This window comes from Callithrix jacchus, chromosome 14, assembly GCF_049354715.1.
Source record: "Callithrix jacchus isolate 240 chromosome 14, calJac240_pri, whole genome shotgun sequence".
NCBI classification, from domain to species: Eukaryota; Metazoa; Chordata; class Mammalia; order Primates; family Cebidae; genus Callithrix; species Callithrix jacchus.
This window is the reverse complement of record NC_133515.1, coordinates 52,294,995-52,322,932: the sequence shown is the minus strand read 5'-3', so window position 1 is coordinate 52,322,932 and position 27,938 is coordinate 52,294,995. Positions and strand designations below refer to the sequence as shown.

The 27,938-nt window shown below is 40.2% G+C and overlaps 1 protein-coding gene and 1 non-coding gene across 6 annotated transcripts in view; both read right to left on the bottom strand.

Moving 5' to 3' along the window:
- Positions 1 to 1,891: 1,891 nt before the first annotated feature.
- Positions 1,892 to 1,959, bottom strand: LOC118147617 (small nucleolar RNA SNORD77). Its single transcript, XR_004734058.1, has one exon. It is a non-coding gene; the product is annotated as a small nucleolar RNA SNORD77 (small nucleolar RNA).
- An 8,229-nt stretch (positions 1,960 to 10,188) lies between these two features.
- The window catches only part of FAM161A (FAM161 centrosomal protein A), a 36,902-nt gene continuing 19,152 nt past the window's right edge, over positions 10,189 to 27,938 (bottom strand). For 3 of the 5 annotated variants that reach the window (XM_054244926.2, XM_003734729.6, XM_002757718.6), the window contains 3 exons: positions 23,433 to 23,532; positions 12,901 to 13,055; positions 10,189 to 11,624 (listed from right to left, as the gene is read on the bottom strand). In XM_054244926.2, the coding sequence (XP_054100901.1) occupies positions 11,480 to 11,624; positions 12,901 to 13,055; positions 23,433 to 23,532 (400 nt within the window). In that variant the 3' untranslated portion in view covers positions 10,189 to 11,479. Of the gene's footprint in view, positions 11,625 to 12,900; positions 13,073 to 23,432; positions 23,533 to 27,938 lie in introns of all 5 variants that reach the window. The other 2 variants (XR_013526584.1, XR_013526585.1) reach the window with 1 other exon arrangement.

The following is a 27,938-nucleotide window of genomic DNA, read 5'->3' as shown; positions in this document are numbered from 1 at the left end:
CGGTGAGCTTGAGCCTGGACACAGATCCCTGATTGGGGGAGTCCAGCTGAGGGAAAGCAGGAACCGAGAGAGGGACTATGTTATTCTAAATAATTAACAGACATTACTTCATGGATATGAGGACTTGGGAGGCAATGTGTCCACTTTCGCCTCCTTATGGTTTATTGCTTGATTGTGTTCATTTTGGAACCTTGTTACCTTCATTGTAACAAAATATTAACTTAAGTATTTACACTTGGTAACTTACTTACTGTAACTTACTGGGTGTAACTGTAACTTCTTACCATAACTTACTGGGTGTAACTGTAACTTACTTACCATAACTTACTGGGCGTAACTGTAACTTGCTTACTTAACTTAAGTATTTACAATTGCTAAGTACTTACTGGGCATAACTTACTTGCTGGGTGTAACTTACTTACCGTAACTTACTGGGCGTAACTGATTTACTGGGCTTAACTTACTTGGCATAACTTAGTGGGCGTAACTTAAGTATGTTGATCTGGAGTAAACAACATTAACTTCAGAAAAGTATATAATGGAACATATTGCAAAAATAAAATTGCTGCTTGGACATAGCCTAAGCCAGCCCTCCAGACTCCGCTTTTCTTATTTCTTTCACTTCCGCGCACTCTCTCCCTCAGGTTGAACGAGACATCTACGTTGGCGATCTTGGGGACTCCCGCAGGTCGGTAGCCCCCCGGCAGACATGCTGGACCCCAACACACCCTGAAAGATGTGTCCTTTTTTTTTTTTTTTTTTTTGAGGTAGAGTCTCGCCCTGTCACCCAGGCTAGAGTACAGTGACATGATCTCGGACACTGCAACCTTCGTCTCCCGAGTTAAAGCGATTCACTTGCCTCAGCCTCCCAAGTAACTGGGATTATAGGCATGTGCTACCATGCCCAGATAATTTTTTGTATTTTTAGTAGAGACGGAGTTTCACCAGGTTGGCCAGGCTGGTCTAGAATTCCTGACCTCAAGTGATCTGCCCACCTCGGCCTCCCAAAGTGCTAGGATTACAGGTGTGAGCCACTGCACCTGGCCGCTCTCCCTATTTTTTCCCTCCTTCTCCACTATACCTCCTTTTACCCAAAGCAAACAAATCCTCCCAACAAAAATAATTGAAAGCCTGTCTTCTTTTTTCTGTGTCTTGCAAATTTTGCATCCTTAGGCTTCTATGGAAAATCAATGTCTTTTCCTGAGTTACTGCTAGTGCAATGGCGCGATCTTGGCTCACTGCAATCTCCGCCTCCTGGGTTCAGGCAATTCTCCTGCCTCAGCCTCCTGAGTAGCTGGGATTACAGGCATGCGCCACAATGCCCAGCTAATTTTTTCGTATTTTTAATAGAGGTGGGGTTTCACCACATTGACCAGGATGGTCTCGATCTCTTGACCTTGTGATCCACCTGCCTCTGTCTCCCAAAGTGCTGGGACTACAGGCGTGAGCCACTGCGTCCGGCCTAAACGCAAGTCTTGCTTGCTTCTCCCCGCAGCCCCACACCCACACCCCCTGAGAGGAGGCAAGCTTGGATCTTTGGGTGGCAGTGAGACCTCCATTGACACTGGCTTTATCTCAGAGCATAAACTCAAACATACCTCCACGCTGAGGATTCATTTCTTCTGAAATCCCACATCTGAGCTGCGCATAGAAGTTTTACTCCTGTGAACACATTTTTTTTTTCACTTTATTTATTACCTTACATTCACCCTCCCACTGCCTGGGTCACATTAACACTCTGACCTTGACTGATAGCAAAGTCATCCCTTCATCTCTTGCCCAAATCTACAAGTATTATCTCAACAGTGGGTACAACGGTGGGTTGGGGAGTTCGGGTTTATTCTCTCTCTACCCTCCCCTACTGTAAAGTCAGGGTTTATTTATTTATTTATTTTACATCAGATAGCTGGTACATCTCTTCATGACGCAATCTGCTGAACTATGCAGCCATCATAGTAAAAGTGAGGGTTTTTAAAATTGAGACAGGGTCTCGCCCTGCTGCCAAGGCTGGAGTGTGGTGGTACAATCTCTGCTCGCTGCAGCCTTGACCTCCTGGGCTTACGAACTCCTCCACCTCAGTCTCCTGAATAACTAGGACCACAGACACATACCACTAGGTGTGGCTAATTTTTGTATTTTTTGTAGAGAATGGGGTGGGGGGGTCTCACTATGTTGCCCAGGCTGGAATCAAACTCCTGAACATGATCCTCCCACCTCGGCCTCCTGAAGTGCTAGGATTACAGGAATGAGCCACTATGCCAGCCAGTGTGTACTTCTTGACTTGGAGCAAGTGGCCCCTCATTTTCTGCCCTACTTGCCTCGGCAATCACATGCCTACAGTCACTCTTCACTCTAGCCACACTGGCTGCATCGGCCAGAGAGGAAGCAGGGAAAGCAGCCAGGAATAAGCCGCAGAGGCCCCAAGCAGGCATTTTCCAAGTGGGGTCACACAACTGGGGTGGGAGGGGAGCAACATGCCCCATTTGCTGCAGAAAGAAACTGCAATTGCCGGGCACAGTAGCTCACGCCTGTAATCCCAGCACTTTGGGAGGCTGAGGTGGGCAGATCATGAGATCAGGAGTTTGAGACCAGCCTGGCCAACAGTGAAATCCCATCTCTACTAAAAAATAAAATAATAGTAATACAAAAATTAGCTGGGCATGGTGGCAGGTGCCTGTAGTCCCAGCTACTCAGGAGGCTGAGGCAGGAGAATCACTTGAACCCGGGAGGTGGCGGTTGCAGTGAGCCAAGATCGCGCCATTGCACTCCCAGCCTGGGTAACAACAACAACAACAACAAAAGAAACTGCAATTAGAAACTGAAATAGGTAGAACATTTATGCTACCTTTATCTAAGAAAGAAACAAAGCTTTACCAAGATTTAATATGTGGATTGTCACTGGCTGCTCACATGATCCGGTCTGCAGACAGCCGAGTGCCACGCTGGGACAGGGCCCTTCACTTTCATTCCCATGGAACTTGCCCATGCCCCTCAGGTTGTGTGTGCCCTGTTTGTCACTTCACAGATCATATTAGCAGCTTTCCAAAACCAATCCTCACAAAACAGACAAGCAGCTTTAAAAGAAAATCCTGCAGAGAAACCTCAGACTGAGGATAAGACTATTAATACAGCACAAGGAAACAAGAAAATGCAAGAATGCTTCCCTGTACCTGGTACAAGCTCTTAATCAGCCACGTTTGGAGGAAAAACAATAGTGAGCTAATCAATTCTTACTTTGGACTAAGTCAACAAATTCAAAATTATCAAGAAGATTATTGAAATAAGGATTTACATTCACTATAATAAACAACAAACCTCACCATATGTGAATACTGGATTCTGAGCACTAAGCCTGGTGGGGTCTCTTTCTTGAGTGACAGACATTCAAGCCCAGCACTGAGATACACTCAGCTTAGGACAAATCCTTCAAGTTGCTTCATCACAAAGTGTTAAACCAACATTTTCAAAAACAAAGAAACATAGGCCAGGTGCAGTGGCTCATGCCTGTAATCCCAACACTTTGGGAGGCCAAGGCAGGAGGGTTGTTTGAGTTAGGAGTCCAAGACCAGGGTGGGCAACACAGTGAGACCCTGTCTCTACAAAAAAAAATTAAAAATTAGCCGGGTGTAGTGGCTTGCATTTGTGGTTCCCACTATTCAGGAGGCTGAGGTGGGAGGATTGCTTGAACCCAGGAGGTTGAGGCTGCAGTGATTCCACCACTACACTCCAGCCTCGGTGACAGAGCAAGACCCTGTCTCAAACGAACAACAGAACCAAAACCAAGAAGCCTATGTTTCCTGGACCTAGAAACAATGACACCTAGTACAAATGAGCATACCTAACATTCAGATCCTAATTTCTTTTTTGAGATGGAGTCTCACTCTGTCACCCAGGCTGGAGTACAGTGGTGCAATCTCAGCTCACTGCATCTGCCTCTCCGGTTCAATCGATTCTCCTGCCTCAGCCTCCTGAGTAACTGGGATTATAGGTGCCCACCACCATGCCCAGCCAATTTTTGTATTTTCAATAGAGACATGGTCACATTCCGTTGGCCAGGCTGGTCTCAAACTCCTGGCCTCAAGTGATCCAACCGCCTCAGCCTCCCAAAGTGCTGGGATTACTGGCGTGAGCCATGGTGCCCAACTGGATCCTAATTTTTGAACACCATTTTCCATTACAAGATTTCAGGGTCTGTCAAATAAATGGCCAATGCCAGGGCTGGGGCAGAGAAGGTACAAGATGGTCCTTTTTTTTTTTTCCTGAGACGGAGTTTCCCTCTTGTATCCCAGGCTGGAGTGCAATGGCGCGATCTCGGCTCACCGCAACCTCCGCCTCGTGGGTTCACGCAATTCTCCTGTCTCAGCCTCCCGAGTAGCTGGGACTACAAGCGCGCGCCACCGTGCCCAGCTAATTTTTTGTATTTTTAGTAGAGACGGGGTTTCACCATGTTGGCCAGGATGATCTCGATCTCTTGACCTCGTGATCCACCCACCTCGGCCTCCCAAAGTGCTGGGATTACAGGCGTGAGCCACTGTGCCCGGCCAAGATGGTCCTTTTTCTTCTTGTTCCAGAAAAGAAAGTGCACAAAGGCTGGTGGAGAGATGTAAAGAAACACACAAACCAGCTTATAGGGGCTCCCACTGGCCAAACTGAGGACAATTTGAGCATAATTTAAAAATTTTAATGATGGCAACACATTATAACACATTGAATACAGGAAGGATTTGTGCATCATGGTGATATCTCACATAAAAGAGAATGGGAAGCTCTTCTTTACAGAGACTATCAGCTAAGATAGAAAATATAATATAATTATAAAACGACCATTTTGCAACCCCCAGCATAATAACTTATGCAGGTGAAGACCATCAGGGAATATGAAAACTATTAGGTAAAATATGCTGGGGGAACAGTATCCCTTCAACACTATCAGGTTCCTTACACATCAAGATACACAGGTACCTTTACTACGGAGAGAATTGATCACTTTTAACCAAGTGATCAAATTTAGTATTCATAATAATGCAACAAAGTGACATTCTGTGCCTCCTCACTTAATGTCATACAAAGTACACAAATTAGCTAGGTAGTATTTCTGTCCACAACAGAATTCTGTTTAACCAGAATCCAATCAAAGCAAACAATTAGAGAAATCTAAATTATATGCCAGGCTACAGATGACTGGCCTGGACTCTTACAAAGTAACAATGAAACAAAAGACAAAAAAATAAAAATAAAAATTAAAAATGGCAGAGAGCTGTTTAGACAAAAGGAGACTAAAGAGCTATCAAAATTCAATGAACCCAGCAAGCACTCTGGAAAGCCGAGGTGGGTGGATCACTTGATCCCTGGAGTTCAAGACCAGCCTGGGCAACATGGCAAAACCTTGTCTGTACAAAAAAATACAAAAATTAGCTGGGCATGGTGGTGGTGCATGCCTGTAGTCCCAGCTACTTGGGAGGCTGAGGCAGAAGAATCGCTTGAACCCAGGAGGCAGAGGTTGCAGTGAGCTGAGATCGTGCCACTGCATTTTAGTTTGGGTGACAGAGCAAGACTCTTTCAGAAAGAAAGAAAGAAAAGAAAAAAGAAAGAAGGAAAGAAGGAAGGAAGGAAGGAAGGAAGAAAGGAAGGAAGGAAAGAGGGAGGGAAGAAGGGAGGGAGGGAGGGAGGGAGGGAAGGGAGGGAGGGAGGGAGGGAAGGAAGGAAGGAAGGAAGGAAGGAAGGAAGGAAGGAAGGAAGGAAGGAAGGAGGAGAAGTCCTAGAAATGTGGTGATGAGAAAGGAATAACAAAAAAAATTAATTTAACATTAATGTCATTGACATTATCTTTAGTGGACTGTTCCATATTAGTGAACATTTTTAAAAACACACTGAGTTTGTCAGGCTTCCTTCTGTCCTATTTTGATTCCTCTCTTTGTCTCCCATGAAGTGTTGCAGTTCCTCAACCACACTCTCTCTTGGCATGGTTTTCAGGAACATAACTTTTAGGGTTAGCAAAAGGATGCTGCCTTTTTTTTTCCATCCACCTGAGCATTACTGTAGTGGAACAAGATAACTTATTTTCCTAACAACGTATACCGTCTTCTTTTTATTAAACATTCAAGATTAATGAATACCGTTATTTGAGAAAAGCTCCTTTATGATTTTTTCTATTATACAACGTTAATGTCTTCTTTTGCATTTTTTTCCTCATAGAGGATATTTTTTGTCTTGGAAAAAGTAAGCATTCTTCTGAGAGAAGTAAATGATGAACCTCACTGTCCATCACAGACACATGTAGCTGGTGGAAATTCAGAAATGTTACTTTATACAGTATATTTAATGATGGGTTGGGTATACCTCTAGAATTAGGAATTGTGTTCTACTGCATTTAATAGAAACCCCCTTTCTGCCCATGGTCACTGCTGCAGAAGCATCCTCAAAGTCTCTCTTCCCACTGCTGTCATGTCTGTCAGTCTCCTAAAGAGACAAGCAGCTGCAGCAGCATTTCACTGGAGGGTTGAGCTTTGGTATGACTGATAAGACTCTAAGGAGTCATTCTGAACAATGGGGAATGCTCACAGACTGTGTGGTCATGAGAGATTCCAACACCAAGTGCTCCAGGATCTTTGGGTTTGTCACCAATCCACTGTGGAAGAAGTGGCTGCAGCCATGAATGCAAAGCTGCACAAGGTGGATGGGAGAGCTGTGGAACCAGAGGGCTGTCTTAAGAGAAGGTTCTCAAAGACCAGGTGCCCACTTAACTGTGAAAAAGATACTTGTTGCTGGCATTAAAGAAGACACTGAAGAACATCAGCTAAGAGACAGTAGGATAAATGTCAACACTGCTAGATTACTGGCATGAAGGGGTTATTCTTTTTTGTATGTGTGATGATGGTACTGGAGCTGTGTAACACGGGCAAGTTTTTTTTTTTACCATTTAAAGATCTATACTGAAATATTTCTACATGAAATATGTGATTTGCTTCAAAACAACTAGGGGCTAGAGAGTAAGAAAATAGAAGAAATAAACTTAATTGTGAGTTGATAATTCTTGACATTAGGTGATGGGCACATCTAGAAGATATGTCTAGAAAATACCTTCCTACAAAGCTAAAGCCTCATTTATATTTTTCTTTAACATATATAGTGTTGAAAAGGAAGAAACACAAAATGAAGTCTCTCTTTTATCACCTACTCCCAGGCTCTTAGAGGCAAACTCCATTGCCATTTTTATATTCTGGTGTATCTTTTCAGAGTTAGATGTAAGTATGATACAAGCATGCATTTTATGCCTTGACTTTTAATAGTTATATACCAATTTTTTCCTTCTCAATTTTTTATCTCCTCTTGAGATTTATAATTTGCCAAAGACCAGTCTTAGTTGTTACAAAAATGAAAAAAGAAGTAGACATCTAAATATTAGTATATTTGCTTTTTTAACTAGAAAATTTTACAAATCATAGTTTTATTTTTCATTTATTCAATCTATATTAGTTGTAAAATAGAATCTGAATTTTTTTTTTTTTTTTGAGACAGGATCTCACTCTGTTGCCCAGGCTGATCTCAAGTGATTCTCCCACCTCAGCTTTCCAGAATGCTGAGATTACAGGTGTAGGCCTCTGCATCTAGCCTGAATATTGTAATTTTTACTTTTTTTTGAGACAGAGTCTCGCTCTGTTGCCCAGGCTGGAGTGCAGTGGCACGAGCTCAGCTCACTGTAATCTCTGTCTCCCAGGTTCCAGCGATTCTCCTACTTCAGCCTCCCAAGTGGCTGGGATTACAAGCGCCCACCACCATGCCTGGCTAATTTTTGTATTTTTTGTAGAAACAGGGTTTCGCCATGTTGGCCAGGCTGGTCTCAAACTTCTGACCTCAACCGATCTGTCTGCCTCAGCCTCCCAGAGTGCTGGGATTATAGGTGTGAGTCACTGTGCCTGGCACAATATTGGAATTTTTAAGTCAAAATTTAAAAACACACTATATACTGTGACCTTCATTATTTCCTCCCTTAAAAACAAAGTTGCTATAATATAAAAGTTATTCCTGGCCAGGCACAGTGGCTCATGGCTGTAATCTTAACACTTGAGAAGCCAAGGCAGGAGGATCACTTGAGCCCAGGAGTTTGAGACCAGCCTGGCAACACAGTGAGACATTGTTTCAAAAAAATTTTTTAATTAAATTTAAAAAGGTTATTCCTATAACTTTTCTAACAATACAGGTAAGTTAGCCAACCACAGGCCACATCAGGACTGCATATAAGTGACAATAAATGAGACTGCCTAAAGCATTTAGGACAAAGTGATAACTTTAACACCATAATATTATAGTCCAAGTCTTGTCAAATTGACAAAAACTTCATTTCACAAGAACTTCTTCCCTTCTAAACAATCACTAAAACACACATATACACATATGTGATGGTTGAGAAGGGCATACATTTTTCTTTAAAGCAATAAGGTAATTTTTATAAAGTTAATTTTTTTTTTTCGAGATAAAGTTTTCACTCTTGTTGTCCAGGCTTGGAGTGCAGTGGCACTATCTTGCCTCACTGCAACCTCCACCTCCCAGGTTCAAGTGATTCTCCTGCCTCAGCCTCCCAAGTGGCTAGTATTACAGGCATACGCCACCACACCCGGCTAATTTTTTTGTATTTTTAGTAGAGATGGGGTTTTACCATGTTGGCCAGGCTGGTCTCAAACTCCTGACCTCAGGTGATCCACCTGCCTTGGCCTCCCAAAGTGTTGCAATTACAGGTGTGAGCCACCACGCCCAGCCTGAAGTTAATGACTTTTTATTGCCTAGGTGCAAATGTTGAAATCTTTGCTATTCTCAAGTGACTAGAATTAACTTGAGAAATACTAATAAAAATACCAGACATCCTTAAAGGCATGTTTAATTGTTTTATTGTATAGATTAAATAACAGAGTAAAAGAATAATTGTTACTGCACTCCAGCCTGCAGGATAGAGTGAGACTCTGTCTAAAAAAAAAAAATTGCTAAATTTTCCATCATATATATATATATTTTATTTTTGAGTTGAGGTCTCACTTTGTTACCTAGGTTGGAGTGCAGTCGCAAGATCATGGCTCACTGCAGCCTCAACAAGCTGGGCCCAGACAATCCTCGCACCTTAGCTTCCCAAGTGTCAGGACTACTCGGTACATGACACCATGCCTGGCTAACTTTTGTATTTTTTGCAGCAGGGTTTCACCAAGTTACCCAGGCTGATCTGGAACTCCCGATCTCAAGTTAGCCACCCTCCTCTGCCTCAAAAAGTGCTAGGATTATAGGCATGAGCCACCGTGTCCAGCCTTCCATCATACATATAGGGGTGTGTGTGTGTGTGTGTAATAACTTAATCCTCCAATAAGTTCCCAGGCCATTTCTTCTGCAGAAATAAGTATGAAGTCATAGGGTATCCAATAATATTAAGAAAGGAAAAAAGAACATAGCCTTCTTCTTGATGTTAGGTTAATCTTGTATAAAGGAAAATCCCATAAGTGAAAAAAATTATGGAGCCAATTAAGATGATACAAATGTACAAAATTTTCAGTTACCGAACACCTGAAAACATGTTTGATTCAACCAATTGACTTCTGACCATCACTGTGTAATACAACCTGCTAAAGTACTCTTTCCGCTGTCAATGTGATGGCTTTCCTAAGAAAACAGTGATATGCATAGAATGATTTGAAGCTGTCCGTCTCTCTCTTTTTTTAACTTTGGCTCTGTGTTTACCAGATTATATCTAACAAAGTGCTTCAAAAGTGATTTCTAACAAAGTAATATTTAAATCACAGTGTATCTCATTTAAGTAAAAGTATTTTAAGTCAATAGCTTCCTCAGGAATGTTCTGTCTTCTGACACCATCATTTGAATATCACAGTTTGCAAAGAGCTTTTCCATTCATGATTTCATCCAGTCCTTCCTACAGTTACCCAAGATAGGTACAATTCCCATATTTTTTAAGGTAAGAAAACGAGATTGATCTTGAAGCCAAGTGTTTCATGACCAAAGCCCACACTCTCCCCATGAAATTGAGAAGGGACAGGCTGAGGAGTGAATCTTTGAAAGCAAGTAATGTTTTAAGTACTATTATAATTTGTAGATTGTGTTTCACTGGCTCCCAATGAGCTAGGAGGAAAATGTTTTTAATCCCATGTGTACTCATGCTGAAATAGCTACAAGTATATAAAAACCATATTCATCTGCACAGTCATTCAAACCTTTATTAAGTACCTACCATATGTATAATCCTGTGCCAAATATTAAGGGAATACAAAGATGAATTTGTAAATGGTGCCAATTCCCAAGGAGTTTACAATTTAATAAAAGTGAAAAGTAATTTTCACTTTTAACATGAACTGTAGGAAGGAAATTACAAGTAAACATTTGCCCCTAATGAAGAAAAATAACCTTATTTTTCAATTTAAAACACAAATTGCCAGTTGGGGAACACTGCTATTACATACACCTATATGAGTTCATCCTTTTACAATGATGCTGATTGTTTTTAGAAGAGAAGACGTCTTATGCTGTAACAGCTTTATAATTGGCTTCAAATTTTAAAACAAAAATTTGCTTAAAGAAAAAATTATTTCATAAAATCAGATTAACATTGTACCCAGAGAGACAAAGTGTGTTTGCAACAATATGTAAAAAGTTGAACACAACTGGGTCTAGCAGTAAAGAGTTAAATCTGAATTACTTTGGATACTTGCCTTAGCCAAGTTCCTATGCACAATTTCATCATATATAAAACAGGAATACTTGCCCCTAATTTAGATTATAACTCACACATGCCATAAATACTTCCATCTGTAATAATACAAAGGTTTAAAAAAGCTAGTATAAAAACTTTCCTAATAATTTACGTATCAAAAATAATTTTGACTAGAACTAAGGATTAAAAGAAAAAGGGATGATGGTGTAGACAATTTAACAGTGAACTTTCAGTGCAAAAATAAAATTTGTAAGTATTTTTTTTCTATACTTTTAAAAATGGCTCAGAGTAGCAAAATAAATTCAAGGATTTATTCTGTGAAATGTATTTCAGAGAAAAAGAATGGGCAAATAGTATAATTAAAAATACTCATTGATTCACACTTTCCAGAAATTTTTAAAAAGTAAATCACCAAAGACCAATATTTCTCTCTGCTTTCAATACTAAGCCATTTTTTCTATTAAAATTAATGAAACAACGTATATTTTTATAACAGTTTGACAGCTGTGATTCTCAAACACTTTTAAAAAATACAAAATCATAGTTGTAAACAGATTGTATATAATGATTTTTAAAACTGAATAGGCAAAGCCTTACTCTAACTGATCAAATGACCAATAAACTGGATTCAGGCTTTTCAGGGTACAGATGACTTTGCTCAACTGCCCTGCACAAATCAGAGGTGTCCCCACAGATGTTCTAAACACAAATGCAGCTGCTCACACCCTGACACTGCGAACAGCAGCAAGGGCATAGAGAGGAGACCTTGATGATTCAGTGTGATTCTTCAACAGATTTCTCTTCTCCACTCTCTTCATCAGCTTCACCTTTTTCCTTATAAGAATCCTGGCTGTTGGTATCAATAAAATAATTTTCTTCCCCATTTTCTCTCTCTTCTATTTTTTCTTCTTCATTAAAGCTAGGGGAAGAAATTTATCAGTCTTTCGAAGGAAAAATGAGTTGGTTTAAATGTAAAAAAAAACCCCTCTGCAAGTGTGCCACCGTGTAGCCAGTCTTCCTCAAGTGTATGAGTTCCAATTTGTTATCAAGAAAACTCAAAAAAAAAAACAGAAAATGCTATAAAAGTGCCATCTGAGACTGCGCATGTTGGCTCATGCCTGTAATCCCTGCACTTTGGGAGGCTGAGGCCTGGCAAGCATTTGGCAGAGACCAGTCTGTCTCTACTAAAAATACAAAAATTAGCCAGGCCTGGTGGCAGGCACCTATAATCCCAGCTACTCGGGAGGCTGAAAGAGGAGAATCACCTGAACCCAGGAGGTGGCGGTGCAGTGAGCCGAGATTTCGCCACTGCACTCTCCAGCCTGGGCAACGAAGAGCAAAACTCTGTCTCAAAAAAAAAAAAGTCAGCAATTGAGAAATTTAATATTCTTGAAAACTAATTTATCTATTTATTTATTTGTTTATTTATTATTATTTTTTGAGATGGAGTTTTGCTATTGTTGCCAAGGCTGGAGTGCAATGGTGCGATCTCAGCTCACTGCAATCTCTGCCTCCCAGGTTCAAGTGATTCTTCTGCCTCGGCCTCCCAAGTAGCTGGGATTACAGGCATGCCCCACTACACCTGGCTAATTTTTGTATTTTTTAGTAGAGGCAGGGTTTCTCCATGTTGGTTAGGCTGATCTAGAACTCCCAACCTCAGGTGATCCACCCATCTCAGCCTCCCAAAGTGCTAGAATTACAGGTGGGTGCTACTGCGCCCAGGTGAAAACAAATTTACTTCAAAATTTGAGTGACTGATTCTTTAAACATCATTTGAAAGCATGCTATTATTTTTGTTACTTATGTCAGTAAGAAATCTAAGTTATTCTGTTTTAAAAAAAAATACTTCACAGCCAGGAGTGGTGGCTCACACCTGTAATCCCAGCACTGCGAGAGGCTGAGGTGGGTGGATCATGAGGTCAGGAGTTCAAGACCAGACTGGCCAACATGGTGAAACCCAATCTCTAAAAAATAAATAAAAAAAAATAATAATACTTCACCACAAGAATGTGAATGTGTTACACATGTCAAAATATCAATATGTTTTAAAAGAGTTCACAGGTCTTTTACTACTGGGTAAAATATTTTTTAAAACAATATAGAACAAAAATATATACATAGTACAAAATTGTATGCTTTCCTGCAGGTAACAATTTTTTCAAAGGTAAACCATTAAGACATCTTATATATGTTACCTTTCTTTGTCTTCAGTGACACTTTTCATCTCTTGATTGTTGAAGTACTCAAGTACTTTTCTACTTTGGCCTTTCTTTGAAACAAACTCATCAGATATTCCTAGTGCTTTTAGGGTAACAGAATAATGCTTTTCTGCTGCCATTCTTGCATTTTTCTACAGGAAAGACAAACCTTTTAGAGGAGAACAGAAGACTTTAAATTTTCATTAAAAATGTATGGGTTAAAAGCACCAGTGATAATTAAGTTTGGCAGTCACAGCTGGTTGAAAATCTGAATACTCTATGACCAACAATTGCACTCCTAGGAATATCACCAGAGAAGCTCCCATATATGTGTCCCAGGGGAGGACATGTACAAGAATGTTCAGGATAGTACTGTCCTTCAATAACCCCAAACTGGAAATCATCCCAAATATCTATTAGTAGCAGAATGGATGAATAAATTGTGGTCTATTCCTACAGCAGAATAAAAATAAAGCAATGAAAATGAATGAATGACAGTTATATGCCACAACATGGATGGATCTCGCAAACAATGGGCAAAAGAAGCAAAACACTAACAAGTGCATATTGTATGATCTATATAAAGTTCAGAAATGTGCATAACAACTATATTGTTTGAGGATACGAACATACACTGTAAAACCGCAAGGAAAAACAACGAAGTGCTTATCTTGAAGGAATGGTGCTTACCTCATGGGGAGAGGTAGAGGGCTGTGATCTTCAAGGGCACACAGGGTTTTTGGGGTGCTGGCAATGGTCTATTTGTTACCACAGGTGGTGGCCACATAAGATTGATCTATAATTATTTTTTATATTGTATCTAGGTTTTGTATACTTTTATAACTGTATAAAGATATCTGAAAAAAATGATTTCATGCAATAATTGTCAGAGGATTCTTTTTTTTTTTTTTTTTTGGCTTTTGTTTTGAGACAGGGTCTTGCTTTGTCACCCAGGCTGGATTGCAGTGATGTGATCACAACTCACTGCAGCCTCAACCTCCTGGGCTCAAGCAATCCTTCCATCTTAGCCTCTGGAGTAGCTAGGACCACAGGCACTTGCCACCATGCCCAGATAATTTTTGTATTTTTTGTAGGATGGGGTTTCATCATGTTGTCCAGGATGGTCTCAAAGTCCTGGGCTCAAGCAATTCACCTGCCTTGGCCTCCCAAAGTGCTGGGATTACAGGTGTGAGCCATGGCACCCGGCCAAATTCTTTTATTTTATGTATCTACTGTGATTTTTACTCTTTATAAGCCATATCCCCAATCCATTAAAGATGATAAAAGCATCAGTGTTGTAATCTTTACTCTGTGGAGGAAGCAGGACATAACAAAAGAATACGAATTTATAACTGGGTTCAAATTTGTAGATTGTCACTTCTTGGCCTTGAGATATGTTGGAATTGTGATGACCTCTCATACCTGGGGCAAGTTGGAAGTCATCACGGTTCCAGAGACGGCAGGCTTTATGGAGCCACAAGGTGGGTTCACACTAGTGCCTCGGCTTTAGTCCATTTTAGCTCCTATGAGTGCATCTGAACTATAAGAGGGCCAAAAATAGCCCTCTACACCTCCAACTAAAGCAAGGTGACTAGGAATGACCCAGTTCCAATGTACCAATGGTATTCATACTGGGAAGGGTGTGGAAGAGCACCCAGTCTAAACCCCATATTTAATCAATAAAGAAACCAAGTCTCCCCAAACCCCTGTCTCAGAGGTGAAATGGTTTGATTAAGGTCACAAGGCTAGTGAGTGGTAAAACCAAGTCTCTTAACCATTTCCTGGGTATTTTCTGTTACATCATGCTGCTTTCTCTAAGTGGTAGTGGTCAACCTAGAATTTGAAGGTGACCTAAAGCCTGACTTGAGCAACGTAGTTGTCAGCTATTTGCCAAATCTAGTATAATAAGGGACCATGGAGTCTAGTGTTACACAGGAAAACCCAAAATAGCAAGGACTGATGACAATGAATAAAAACTATCACCAGTGCATTTCCTGATACTCTGGAAAACTGAAAAAGCAACACTCAAACTGCTGCTAAAATGCACTCTCTGTGAACAACAACATTTTTTAGAAAAGTAAAAATCCACCTAGAGTCTATGAGTATCAGCAGAGAAGCCTTGGAGAACTGAAAGGAAGCATAAAATGAGAAATAAGAACTATACCCCAATGATGATGGAGAAGAATAAAGAAACCCCAAACCCAGCTCAGAATTCATTACAAACAGTATATTCTGACTTAAGCAAATTAAATATATAAGACATTAAGAAGACACTAGTCAAAATTTGTGCCAGTAAGGCTTCATCTGACTTTGGTTTAAAATTCAATTTAACATCTTCTCAGTTAATTAATCCTGTGATTTCCAAGAAACAGGACAACATGGTTTATTCTGTAAATAATCACCTGCTTATTGTGTTAGGGAATCGCTCAGCAGCAGCAAGATACGGCTGCAAGCAAATTTATTAAATACCAGCTGTTAATTAGCAGCAATAGACTACAAGAAAATAGACCTCAGGAAAAAATATACTAAAAAAAAAAAAAAAAAAAGCAATGGTGATTCACTGCCACAGTAACTCTGTATATAGAATTAATTACTTTTTACATCAAATTAAATAATGCATAATTGTTCCTAATTGGAACAAATATTCCCCACCACCACCCCGCAATCTCACCATGTAAAAGAACTATAAAGACTATGAAATAAAAGGCACAGTTAAGTCTAGGCACGGTGGTTCACACCTGTAATCCCAGCACTTTGGGAGGCTGAGGCAGGCAGTTCACCTGAGGTCAAGAGATTGAGACCATCCTGGCCAACATGGTGAAACCCCGCCTCTACTAAAAAATACAAAAATTATCTGGGTGTGGTAGCATGTGCCTGTAGTCCTAGCTACTAGGGAGGCTGAGGCAGAAGAATTGCTTGAACCTAGGAGGCGGAGATTGCAGTGAGCCAAGATTGTGCCACTGTACTCCAGCCTGGCACTTGGCAACACAGCAAGACTCTGTCTCATTAAAAAAAAAAAAGGGCCGGGTGCGGTGGCTCAAGCCTGTAATCCCAGCACTTTGGGAGGCCGAGGCGGGTGGATCACGAGGTCAACAAATCGAGACCATCTTGGTCAACATGGTGAAACCCCGTCTCTACTAAAATTACAAAAAAATTAGCTGGGCACGGTGGTGCGTGCCTGTAATCCCAGCTGCTCGGGAGGCTGAGGCAGGAGAATTGCCTGAACCCAGGAGGCGGAGATTGCGGTGAGCCGAGATCGCGCCATTGCACTCCAGCCTGGGTAACAAGAGCGAAACTCCGTCTCAAAAAAAAAAAAAAAAAAAAAAATTAGCCAGGCATGGTGGTGGGTGCCTGTAATCCCAGTTACTTAGGAGGCTGACATAGGAGGCAGAGGCTGCAGTGAGCCAAGATCACACCACTGCACTCCAGCCTGGGTGACAAGAGCAAGACTCTCTCTCAAAAAAAAAAAAAAAAAAAAAAGACCGTTAAAATAACTGTACAGTTATTTTCTTTTATTATCAGAGACACTGCAAAAAAAGATTAGCTTTGTTTCTTCCAGAAACAAAAACAAATGATGAAAGTTTGTCTTTAATCAGTACCCTAGTTAGAAAGGAAAATATATATATATATATATTTAAAACCAGAAGTTTATAGTAGTTCTGTCATTTATTTAATAATTACTAACTCTGGCCAGGCGTTGTGGCTCATGCCTGTAATTCCAACAGTTCTGGAGGCTGTGGCAGGTGGATCACTTGAGGTCAGAAGTTCAAGACCAGCCTGACCAACATGGTGAAACCCTGTCTCTACTAAAAATACAAAATTAGCCAGGCATGGTGACACATGCCTGTTAACCCCAGCTATTTGGGAGGCTGAGGCAGGCTTGAATCCAGGAGGTGAAAGCTTCAGTGAGCTGAGATTGCAACACTGCACTCCAGCCTAGGCAACAAGAACAAAACTGGGTCTCAAAAAAAAAAAATTACTAGACCTTTCCTCTTTTCCTTCCAGCCCACTTTTCCCCTTAAGAAGAAAAAAAAAGTAAAAAAATTCGAACATTTATTTTGCAACAAGCCTTCACGAGAGGCATGAGGTGTATAGGAAAAGTGTTTTGGGTGAAGGGAACATCATATATGAGAGCCAAAAGTGGGAGAAGAAATGTAAGCTATAAAACTAACCTATGTTTTTAATACTTAAATTTTTTTGGTGGGTTTAATTTCATATATACCATTTATTTTTGCCCACATTTTCCCTGGTGCTTAGAAATGGTGAGAATTCACAGCATGACAAAACCACTTATTAGTGCAGAAACTCATCACTAATGGGTCAGAATAGTGCTTTCAGCCTGGGTTAACCCCAGAAAAAAATGTAAGGTCATCATCTGGATAATTTGATAAAATCCTTCCATTTTGGTCCAACAAATGCTTCTTAACATCTCCACTGTGCCAGCTTAGGTGCTAGGTGCTGGATATACAAAGATTTGACTACCACCCTTAAAATCAATTAGCTAGAAGGAAAGAGAGACCATTCCCCAGGTGATTTCCAAACAACGTGGTAGGTGCAAAGACAGACATGTGCACAGGCTAATACAAGAACATAGAGGGGGAAAAGCACCCAATCCAACCTGGGGAAACAATGCAAGATGTGATTGTACCATAATACTTGAACAAGTAGGAGTTAGGTAAACATAGGAAGAGGCTCTAAGGATGTCAAGAAAACAGCATGAATAAAGACTTCAGGTTTGAAACTAGTTGTCTAGTAGTCTGGAATGGCCTGAAAGTAAAGGGTATGCATGGGGGGAAGGCAAGTGGTGTGAGGAGGTGGCATGGGCAGAGGTAGGCAGACTAAAGAGGTTAACAGTCATAAAGGAGTCTGTATACCATGCCAAGATTCATGGATTTATCTTCTGGGAGGGAGCAGGACAGCTTAGGGTTAAGGGTTGAGAAGCAAACCAACTTGGGTTCCAATCCTAGTTCTGCCACTTACTAACTATACACCTTATGAGTTACTTTTCTTCTTTGAGCTTCAGTTTCTTCACCTGTAATTTAGGGATACCTATGTTATAGTACTATTTGAGAAGTTAATGAGAAGACCCCTTGATATCATTCACTGAAAATGAGACTAAATGGAATTGGTGAGAATAGATGATTGCCCCTGTTATATATAAAGGCTTATTAATTGTCCACCCAGGGTTAACATTTTAGTAGGGGATGGGAAATGGCAAGATGAAGATATAATGAATTGTTCTGCAAAGAGCAAGGCAGAAAAATAATCGAACTATTATGATTCAGATAGGAAATAATAAGGGTTCCAGCTGGCATTTCACCACCAAGGATGGTGAAGGGCAGATCCAAAAATTATTTAGGAAGAAAACTTGACAGGTGTCTCAATGACCAACTGAATGGGGAGGAACTGGGTACACACAGGTAGGAAGATGAGAACAGTAGGCTAGGCACGGTGGCTCGCACATGTAATCCCAGTACTTTGGGAGGCTGAGGTGGGAGGCCTCACTTGAGGCCAGGAGCTCAGGACCAGCCTGGCCAACACGGTAAAATCCTGTCTCTATTAAAAATACAAAAATTGGGCTGGGCGCAGTGACTCATGCCTGTAATCCCAGCACTTTGGGAGGTCAAGGCAGGCAGATCACCCAAGGTCGGGAGTTCAAGAGCAGCCTGACCAACACAGATAAACCCTGTCTCTGAAAAAAAAGTAATAAAATAAATAAATAAAATAAAAAATACAAAAATTAGCTGGGCGTGGTGGCGTATACCTGTAATCCCACCTACTCAGGAGGCTAAGGCAGGAAAATTGCTTGAACATGGGAGGCAGAGGCTGCAGTGAGCCGAGATCACACCACTGCACTCCAGTCTGGGTGACAAAGTAAGACACTGTCTCAAAAAAATTTTTTTTAAAAATGAAAACAGTAGACACTGGTTCCAACTCTTGGCCTCAAATGATCCTCCCAGTTTCCCAAAGTGTTGGGATTACAGGGTGTGAGGCACTGACCTGATTTTTCTAATAGAAAGATATTTCTGAGACAAACAGTACTATAATAAATCATTGCTGTATGAATTCAATATTGGTCTTCCCAAATAATGCTTCATTCTTTCTTGTTTTATAGTATCACCGATAATACTTCCTTTAATGTTTTATTTACTTTCCTTTTTCTTTCTAGACCTGTTGGAACATGCCTCACAGGTCACTAACACAAATCTTAGTATTTCCAGGTTACACCTGGCTCCCTGGAATTGAAGTTAATAGAAAAAAAAGAATATATCAATCTGATTTCCCCCAACCTCCAAAACAATCATATTCACAATTTTGTCTCAACATGCATCTGTTTTTACTGCAATTGTGTGTCTTGGATGACTACATTTGTCTGTCTTGTTTCTATCCAACTTTAAGGGTCTCAAGGGATTTCCTGATATTCAAAAAGCATTTATTGAGAAGGGGGCAGGAAAACAATATGGTAAAAGAATCACATGAAGACAGCCAGATCTGGGTTTGAATCCTGGTTCTCCTTCTTCTTCTTGTATCATCTAAGCCTCAAGATGTCCCCTCATCTGTGAAATAAGAACCTCAAAGGACCAATATAAAGATCAGTTAAAATAATGCATGTAAAGTGCTTAACTGAGAGCTTGTCTTTTCAGCAACCTCTCAAAGAACATTAGCAACCAGTCCACGTGTATACACAGAGCTTCCAAATAGCTTTGTATAGTCTCCCTCTTAAATGCAAACAGACAACCAAAGATAATCTGAGGAAAGCTTCTAATATGAAAGACAAGAGGCTAAAAAAGAGAAAAAGGAAATTGAAGGAAACCGAGACAATATCACCAGTATGCTCAGGTGATAGGCTGGGTGTGATGGCTCACACCTGGAATCTCAGCACTTTGGAAAGCCGAGGAAAGAGGATTTCTTCAGCCCAGGAGCTTAAGACCAGCATGGGCAATGTAGTAAGACTCCTGTCTTTGCAAAAAAATTAAAAAATTAGCCTGGCATGGTGGCATATGCCTGTAGTCCTAACTACCTGGAAGGCTGAGGTGGGAAAATTGCCTGAACCCAAAAGGTTGGTTGAGGTTGCAGTGAGCTGATATCATGCCACTGCACTCCAGATTGGGACAGAGTAAGACCCTGTCTCAAAAGAGAGAAAAGAAAAAAGGTACTGCACTCATGAAAAATACCAAAGGAATATTTAATAAATAAGAAGCATTCTGGAAATTACATCATCATTTTTCATTAGATAACTTAAAAATACAGAGTTGGAAAATAAATTTGAGGAAAGCTTCCAGAACTAGAATAAAATAACAATGATTTTAAAAGAAATACAAGAAATGCAGATTAATCCAGAAGGTTTAATATCTAACTAATCCCAGTATAATAGTGAAAAAGGTCCCAAGATGTCACTTATGCCAGAGGCCTAGAGCAGGGGTCCCTATCACGAACTAGGTACCTGTGGCCTGTTAGGAATCAGCCTGCACAGCAGGAAGTGAGCAGGGGGAGGATGAGCATTACTGCCCGAGCTCCACCTCCTACAGTGTTAAGATTCTCATAGGAGCGTGAACCCTATCATGAACTACTTATGCAAGGGATCTAGGTTGCATGCTCCTTATGAGACTCTAATGCCTGAAGATATGAGGGAGAACAGTTTCATCCTAAAATGATTCATTCCTCCACCCCTCCACCCCAACTCATGCAACCCTAGTCGGTGGAAAAATGGTCTTCCATGAAACCAGTCTCTGGTGCCAAAAAGGTTGAGGACTGCTGGCCTAGAGAGAAACCATTCCAATGTGGAGCAGGACACGTGTGTGCTGGATCCAGGGGAGGAAAGGAACTGATGAATTACCAATGTGTTTAACTCTTTGAGTGGGATTTTTGAGAGCTAAGAGAAAAGTTTAATATATAATAATGATGATACATACATTGTCAGGGAATGAGGGAAGGTGTGGGGAGGACCAAACAAAATCAGTAATTACTAATTAAAGAAAACATTTTTTAAAAGGAAATGTGATGATAACACTATAGGGTTCAGCTGTTAGCATTGTTTTACTAAGTCATGACAATGAATTCTGATCTAACTGTGATAGAGCTGACTGGGAAACGGAAGGATGGAAGGATGGGGAAAGAGAAGATAAGTGTGCTTCAGAGGACATGGTAAAACAGTTAAATCCTCACCTACCACATCAATAAGCTAGTAGATAGGGTCTGTAATCAAAAAGATCAAAGAACAGTTGAAAGAATGTTACTGAACAATAAAATACCACTTTGTACTCACTAGGAAGACTATATAAAAAGACAGACAAAAGCTAGGTACAGTGGTTCACGCCTGTAATCCCATCAACTTGGAAGGTGGAGGTGGGAGGATCACTTGAGGCCAGGAGTTCAAGACCAGCCTGGGCAATACAGCGAAACCCAGTTGCTAAATAAAATAAAATTAGCTGGAGATGATGGCGTGGGCCTTTGTTCCAGCTACTATGGATGCTGAGGCAGGAAGATTATTTGAGCCTAGGAGTTCAGGTTTACAGTGAGCTATGACTGCACCACTGCACTGACCTGGGCAACAGAGTGAGACCCTGTCTCCAAAAATAATTAAAAAAAAAAATCCAGACAGACAGTAACAAGTGCTGGTGCTATTCACAACAACAAAGACATGGTATCAACCCAGTCCATCAACAGTGGATTGGATACAGAAAATACATTACACATACACCATGAAACACTACACAGCCATAAAAAAGAATAAAATCATGTCCTTTGCAACAACATGGATACAGCTGGAAGACATTATCCACAGTGAATTAAAGCAGAAACAAAAAAACAAACACCACATGTTCTCACTTACAAGTGGGACCTAACATTGGGTACACATGGAAACAGAGATGGGAACAACAAACACTGGAGATAGAAGAGGGACAAGGGAGAGGAGGACAAGGGTTGAAAAACTACCTATTGGGTACTATGTTCTCTACCTGGGTGATGAGTTCAATCATACCACAAACCCCAGCTCACACAATATATCCTTTTTTTCTTTGAGACAGAATTTCACTCTTGTTGCTCAGGCTGGAGTGCAATGAATCTCAGCTCACTGCAACCTCCGCCTCCCAGGTTCAAGCAGGTCTCCTGCCTCAGCCTCCCGAGTAGCTGGGATTACAGGTACACACCACGACACCCGGCTAATTTTTGTATTTTTAGTAGAGATGACGTTTCACCATGTTGGCCAGGCTGGTCTTGAACCCCTTACCTCAGGTCATCCACCCACCTCAGCCTCCCAGTGTTGGCTGGGATTACAGGCATGAGCTACCATGCCCGGCATACCCTTGTAACAAAACTGCACATGTACCCCTTGAATTTAAAATAAAAATTGAAAGAGGAAAAAAAATAAGAAAAACCCAGAAGCAGTGTAAAAAGCAAAAACAAAAACCTTGCAGTTCAGAACTGGAGATAATGTCTTTGGGCCAAAAGCCGATCACTTTATGCTTATAATGTAGAACAGCTTAAAATGGCTTTTCCCCCTAAAGCTGAAATGAAGATGTTAAAAAAATCCATCCCTTAAAATGAAAGGCATCATATAAAATTATATCTAAATCAGTGAGCAAAAAGATTACATAACTTTGAGAGACTGTAATGTGCAGATTCACCCACAATACATGTCCACTCTCCTCAATGAGTCACTGACAAGTACAGTTCTGTAACTATGCTCATCTGTTACTCGTAAATTCTCCAAGTATCTACTGTCCAATTACAACAGCTTCAAATTCACAACATAGCACCTGTAACCTCCAGTGATTCTGTCAATTGCTAAGCTATGTCACCTATTCAGATGCCTCCTCTATGGGATAAAGGATAAGATGCCCTAAAATTGACAAATCTCCCTTAAGGGAAAGATTGTAAAACTGGGCATAAACTTAGTAAAATGAGGGTCCACTGTCAGTAAGACTAGTTTATCTTCCCTATATAAAGGAAGTTCTTTTAGTAATTGCAGAGAAGATTGAATTATAGACTCACTTAAAAAAAAAAACTGGTAGAAATAACTCTGATTCAATTTGCCATTTGTTTCATTTTTTTAATGCTTCAAAGACCTCCAAGTGATATAATGAAGCCTCATCTTAATATCTGACCAAGTTTGTATGAAAAAAGACCAGCCATTAAAAAACAGCTTGCAAAATTATTTTACAAACTAAATGGCATGTTATTTATAAAGCTGATTCAACAAAAGATTCAATGTTCAGATTATTTTTTTGAGATGGGGTCTTGCTACATGGCCCAGGTTGGACTAAAACTCTTAGGCACAAGCAATCTGCCCACCTCAGCCTCCCAATAGCTGGGACTACAGGTGCACACCACCACACCTGGCTAAATGCTCATATTTAAGCAAAATTACTTACTGGCTGATGTGATGAAGCCAATACAAACAATAATAATTTATCTCAACAGGTATATAACACAGAAGAAAAATGGACTGTAAATTTAGGAGATAAAGCTGTAAAAAAAAAAAAAAAAAAAAAAAAAAAAAGCTCTTAAATTCCAATAAACACAACCTGAGCAACTCTTTCAAATAGTAGTGGCCTCTTTTTTAACTTTTCTTCTCTTTCTTCTAGTTCTTGTCGGTATTCTCTCATCCTTTCCTTTTCACTCTTTCTAAAATTAAATAAAAGGAATGGAATTTTAAAAGATCATCTAGAAATAAGAATTTACATACATAACATTTAACATCAACTTGTACAAAGTCAATAAAAAAAAAGAAGTAACATTTAGCTTAGCTGACAAACCAGAAATTATGAGCACAGTTCACAGTTTACTTGATTCCTCTTCTATACTGGTTAATCCTCGTGGTATGCAGAATAAAATCCTAGGTTCTGAGATCACACATATTGTGCTCTAGACATAGTCTGGATACTTTGATTTCTAAAATCCTCAAGGCATAAATATATTAAAGGGCTTCAAACTGACCTGAAGAGATGAATGAAAGCCCTCTTGCCTCATTTATAAGCATATAAAAACAAGAAAATTTTGGAACAAATTAGCTATCGTCTCTGTAAGGAATTTCTTTTGAAAACAAGACCTTGCTCTTTATTATTATTATTTTGTTGTTATTTTTGTTTGTTTGTTTTGAGATGGAGTCTCGTTCTGTTTCTCAGACTGGCACAGTGGCTCGATCTCAGCTCACTACAACCTCCACTTCCTGGGTTCAAGCAATGATCATGCCTCGGCCTCCCGAGTAGCTGGGATTACAGGCGTGCACCACCACACCTGGCTAATAGTTTGTATTTTTAGTAGAGATGAGGTTTTCACCATGTTGGCCAGGCTGGTCTCAAACTACTGACCTCAGGTGATCTACCTGTCTTGGCCTCTCAAAGTGCTGGGATTATAGGCATGAACCACCACCTCCAGCCTATTATTTCTGAGACAAGTTCTCACTCTGTTGCCCAGGCTGGAGTGCAGTGGCTCAATCATGGTTCACTGCAGCTTTAACTTCCTGGGCTCAAGTGATCCTCCCATCTCAGACTCTCGAGTAGGTGGGACTACAGGCAAATGCCACCAAACCTGGCTAGTTTTTTTTAATTTTTTGTAGAGATGGGGGGTCTCATTGTGTTTACCAGGTTGGTCTCAAACTCCTGGCTTCTAGCAATCTTCTTGCCTTGGACTCCCAAGGTGCTAGGATTACAGATGTGAGCCGTGGCATCCAGCCTTTGCTGTTATTTTTTTCCCCTAAATAAGATCTCCCAAAGGTTAGTGGCAAAATTAATTCAATGGGAGCAAGTCAAGGGATAAATAAAGAGCATAGGAATACAACATAAAGAGAAACAGCAACCAAAATACATAAATTTACCATAAGTTTTCTCACTGTTTGGGCAAGATCCTATAATAAATTAAACTATAGTATTTTCTTTATGTAAGATGTAATTGCTATCAAAAGAGTAACATTTAATGGATTGGGGAAAATAATTATATTTTTAAATGACAATTAGACTTAATTATACACAAGTTAGTGTTATGAAAAAGCTATTGGCCGGGCCTGGTGGCTCATGCTTGTAATTCCAGCACTTTGGGAGGCCGAGGCAGGTCTATCACCTGAGGTCAGGTGTTCAAGACCAGACTAGACAACATGGTGAAACCCCATCTCTACTAAAAATACAAAAATTAGCTGGATGTAGTGGCGAGCGCCTATAATCCCAGCTACTCCAGAGGCTGAGGCAGGAAAATCACTTGTATTAAAGAGGCAGAGGTTGCAGTGAGCAGAGATCAGCCACACACTCCAGCCTGGGTGATAGAGCAAGACTCTGTCTCAAAAAAAAAAAAAAAGGAAAAAAAAAAGAAAGCTACTAATAGTTTACTTCCTAAGGGTAAGTTATCTATTTCTAAGAAACGTTATGCTCAAGTTCTTCAAATTAAGCTCCCTTTATCGATAGATTAATGCTAAATTATAAAAGAATACTCATTGTAATTAAAAGCACGTATGTATATTTAGAAATCAGACTAAAAAGTAATAAATTATATTACTTACCTGGCTTTGGGGGAGATATTTTCCTAAACATCAACATTTTTATGTGCAATATCTGGAACACTGGTTTTCAAACTTTGTACTGCATAATTCTAGTAAAGGGGTTCTAGGGATTCTGTGAATACCTTTATTTATTTATTTATTTTTATTACCAGTAATGGCTATAAGCAAGAATACCTTTATTTATTATTATTTTTTTTTTTAGGGAGGGAAGGAGGAAGGGAGGAAGGCAGGAAGGGAAGGAAGGAGGAAGAGAGGGAGGAAGGAAGGGATAAAGGAAGGAAGGGAGGAAGGGGGGGAGGGAGGGAGGGAAGGGAAGGAAGGAATTCAAGCAATGAGAGAGACATTGCCGACCTGGATCTAGAGGTTTACAAGTTGATTTCTTTTTTTGAGAGAAGGAAAGAAAAAAAAAAATGAGTAAAGGAGAGAAAGAAAGAGGAAGAGAGAGGGGGAGGGTGAACGGAAATATTGCTTTATTCTGAAAAAATAAATGGGTATTAATAATGGACAATCAATGTTTCATTTAAACCTATGAGTAGGTGTGATGTGGTATTGACAAGAATGTATATTTTATTTGAAATGGAGCGCTCTATAAATATTTATTAAGTTTACTTGTTCCGGCTCTGAGTTTGAGTCCTTGATATCCTTATTAATTTTCTGTCTCACTGAATCTAAGTCTCTATGTATCTGGGTGTTAGGATCCTTAGCTCTTGCTGTTGCATTGATCCTTTTACCACTATATCTTTGTTGCTTTAAAATCTATTTTATCCACTACGAGAATTGCAACTCCTGCTTTTTATTTATTTATTTATTTTTGCTCTCCATTTGGTTGGTAAATCTTTCTCCATTCCTTTGTTTTGAGTCTTTGTGTATCCTTGCATGTGAAACGGGTCTGGATGTAACATGCCGTTGGGTTTTGGCTGTGTCTTTTGATTGGGGGATTTAGTCGATTTATGTAGGGAGCAGTGGCCATCTTGAGCGTCATGATAGCAGTCTTGTGATCTTGTTGCTCAAGCTTCTGCTTCTCTTATCTATGTTTCACATTCTTCTTAGTCACGAGGCCAGCCTGCAGTCTTGTCTCCATGATTACTTTCTGACGTCAGAACTCAGAGCTTCCCGCCTTTGCTTGCTTATAAGCAGCTGCTTTGTACCTAATAAACTAGACTTGATCAGATCTTTGACTTGTCTCCATTCTTCGCGTCTCCTGTCTCTCTCTCAATCCCTACTCCCTCCCTAGGGTCTCCGTTGCTCGTCCCGCGGGTCGGGACAGATTTAAATTTAGGGTTACTGCCATTTGATGTTAACTGGCTGTTTTATCCATTCATTGATGAAAATTCTTCTTTATGTTGGTGCTCTTTACTTTTTGGTATATTTTAGTAAGGCTAATACTGGTTGTTTCTTTCTGTGTGTAATGCCTCTTTCAGAAGCTTTTGTAAAACAGGCCTGGTGGTAATAAAATCTCTGAGTACTTGCTTGTTCATAAAAGATTTGATTTTTCCTTCAGTTGTGAAGCTTAGTTTGGCTGGATATGAAATTCTGGGCTGAAGGTTCTGTTCTTTGAGGATGTTGAATATTGGCCCCTACTCTCTTCTGGCTTGTAGAGTTTCTGCTGAGAGATCTGCTGTAAGTCTGATAGGCTTGCCTCTGTGGGTAACCTGACCTTTCTCTCTGGCTGCCCTTAGTATTTTCTCCTTCGTTTCAACCCTGGTGAATCTAACGATTATGTGCCTTGGGGTTGCTCTTCTTGAGGAATATCTTTGTGGTGTTCTCTGTATTACCTGGGGTTGAATATTGACCTGCTTTGCTAGTTCAGGAAAATTTTCCTGAATAATCTCCTGAAGGGTATTTTCCAGCTTGGATTCATTCTCTCTGTCGCATTCAGGTACACCTATCAAACGTAAATTTGGTCTTTTCACATAGTCCCACATTTCTTGGAGACTTTGCTCATTCCTTTTTATCCTTTTATCTCTAATCTTGTCTTCTTGTTTTCTTTCATTAAGTTGGACTTTGACCTCTGTTATCCGTTCTTCTGCTTGAACAATTCGAGTGTTTAAACCTGTGCATACTTCTCGGAGTTCCTGTATTGTATTCTTCAGTTCCATTAATTCACTTATATTCCTCTCTAAGTTGTCTATTCGCAATAGGATTTCATCAAACCTTTTTTCAAAGTTCCTAGTTTCTTTACGTTGGGCTACAACATGTTCTTTTAACTCACAGAAGTTTCTTATTATCCATTCCTTGAAGAGTGATTCTGTCATTGGGATGCGCTCGTTCTCCATCAAGCCTTGTTCCATTGTTGATGTGGAACTGTGATCATCTTTAGAGGGAGAGGCGTTCTGATTTTGAGTAGTCTCAGCCTTTTTACGCTGGTTTCTTCCCATCATTGTAAATTTATCCTCCTGTCGTCTTTGAAATTACCAACTTTCAGATTAGGTCTCTTGATTGGACGTCCAAGTTGTTAGTTCCCAGGGCCAGAACAGCAGCGTTAAGACTGATGGTGCTTTTCTGCCCAGGATTCTCTTGTCTGGCTTCCTTCTTGTGT